Consider the following 513-nt stretch of genomic DNA (forward strand, 5'->3'; position numbering starts at 1 on the left):
CAACATTAAGATCTGTTTTTTCCTTTACCCTCAGGGACCTGGCAAACCCTGGGCTCCCTCTCTGGTCTTTGGTCTGGCGGCCTTCCTCGCTGGTCTCGCGACCCTCCCCTTGCCAGAGACGGGGAGGGGTCTCCTTCCAGACACAGTGGCAGATCTGGAGACCACGCAAGATGTTAGCATGAACAGGTACGATTTGGCAGGCTGACTTGGAGAGCAAGTGTACCTGGCTGTGGAATGGGGTTTGTGGCATGCCATGTTGGTATTGTAAGTGGCACTGGAAGGAGTTAAGTGCTGTGCGATGTTGGAATTATAAGTGCTATTGTTGGCTCTTTTGGAAAAGTAAGCTAATGTACAGTAAGCTGTGTGAAACAGTCCGTAGGAATTACTGGGATGAAGGACAGTGTTAAAGCTTCAAGCATTTATTCCTTTTATTTTTAGGTTTGATCAAAACATTCTTAACTTTACCAAAGATTAGCTTCGTGTTTAAACTTTAGATATCTATTTTTTTAACAT

The 513-nt window shown here is 45.0% G+C and overlaps 1 protein-coding gene across 1 annotated transcript in view; it reads left to right on the forward strand.

The window, feature by feature from the left end:
* The window catches only part of LOC119581843 (organic cation transporter protein-like), a gene marked incomplete at its 3' end in the record, with an annotated part of 16,256 nt that overhangs the window by 11,679 nt on the left and 4,064 nt on the right, over positions 1-513 (forward strand). The window contains 1 exon segment of the mRNA XM_037929981.1: positions 35-186. Coding sequence (XP_037785909.1) covers positions 35-186 — 152 coding nt within the window.

The sequence above is a fragment of the Penaeus monodon genome, chromosome 15 (assembly GCF_015228065.2).
Source record: "Penaeus monodon isolate SGIC_2016 chromosome 15, NSTDA_Pmon_1, whole genome shotgun sequence".
Taxonomy (NCBI): domain Eukaryota; kingdom Metazoa; phylum Arthropoda; class Malacostraca; order Decapoda; family Penaeidae; genus Penaeus; species Penaeus monodon.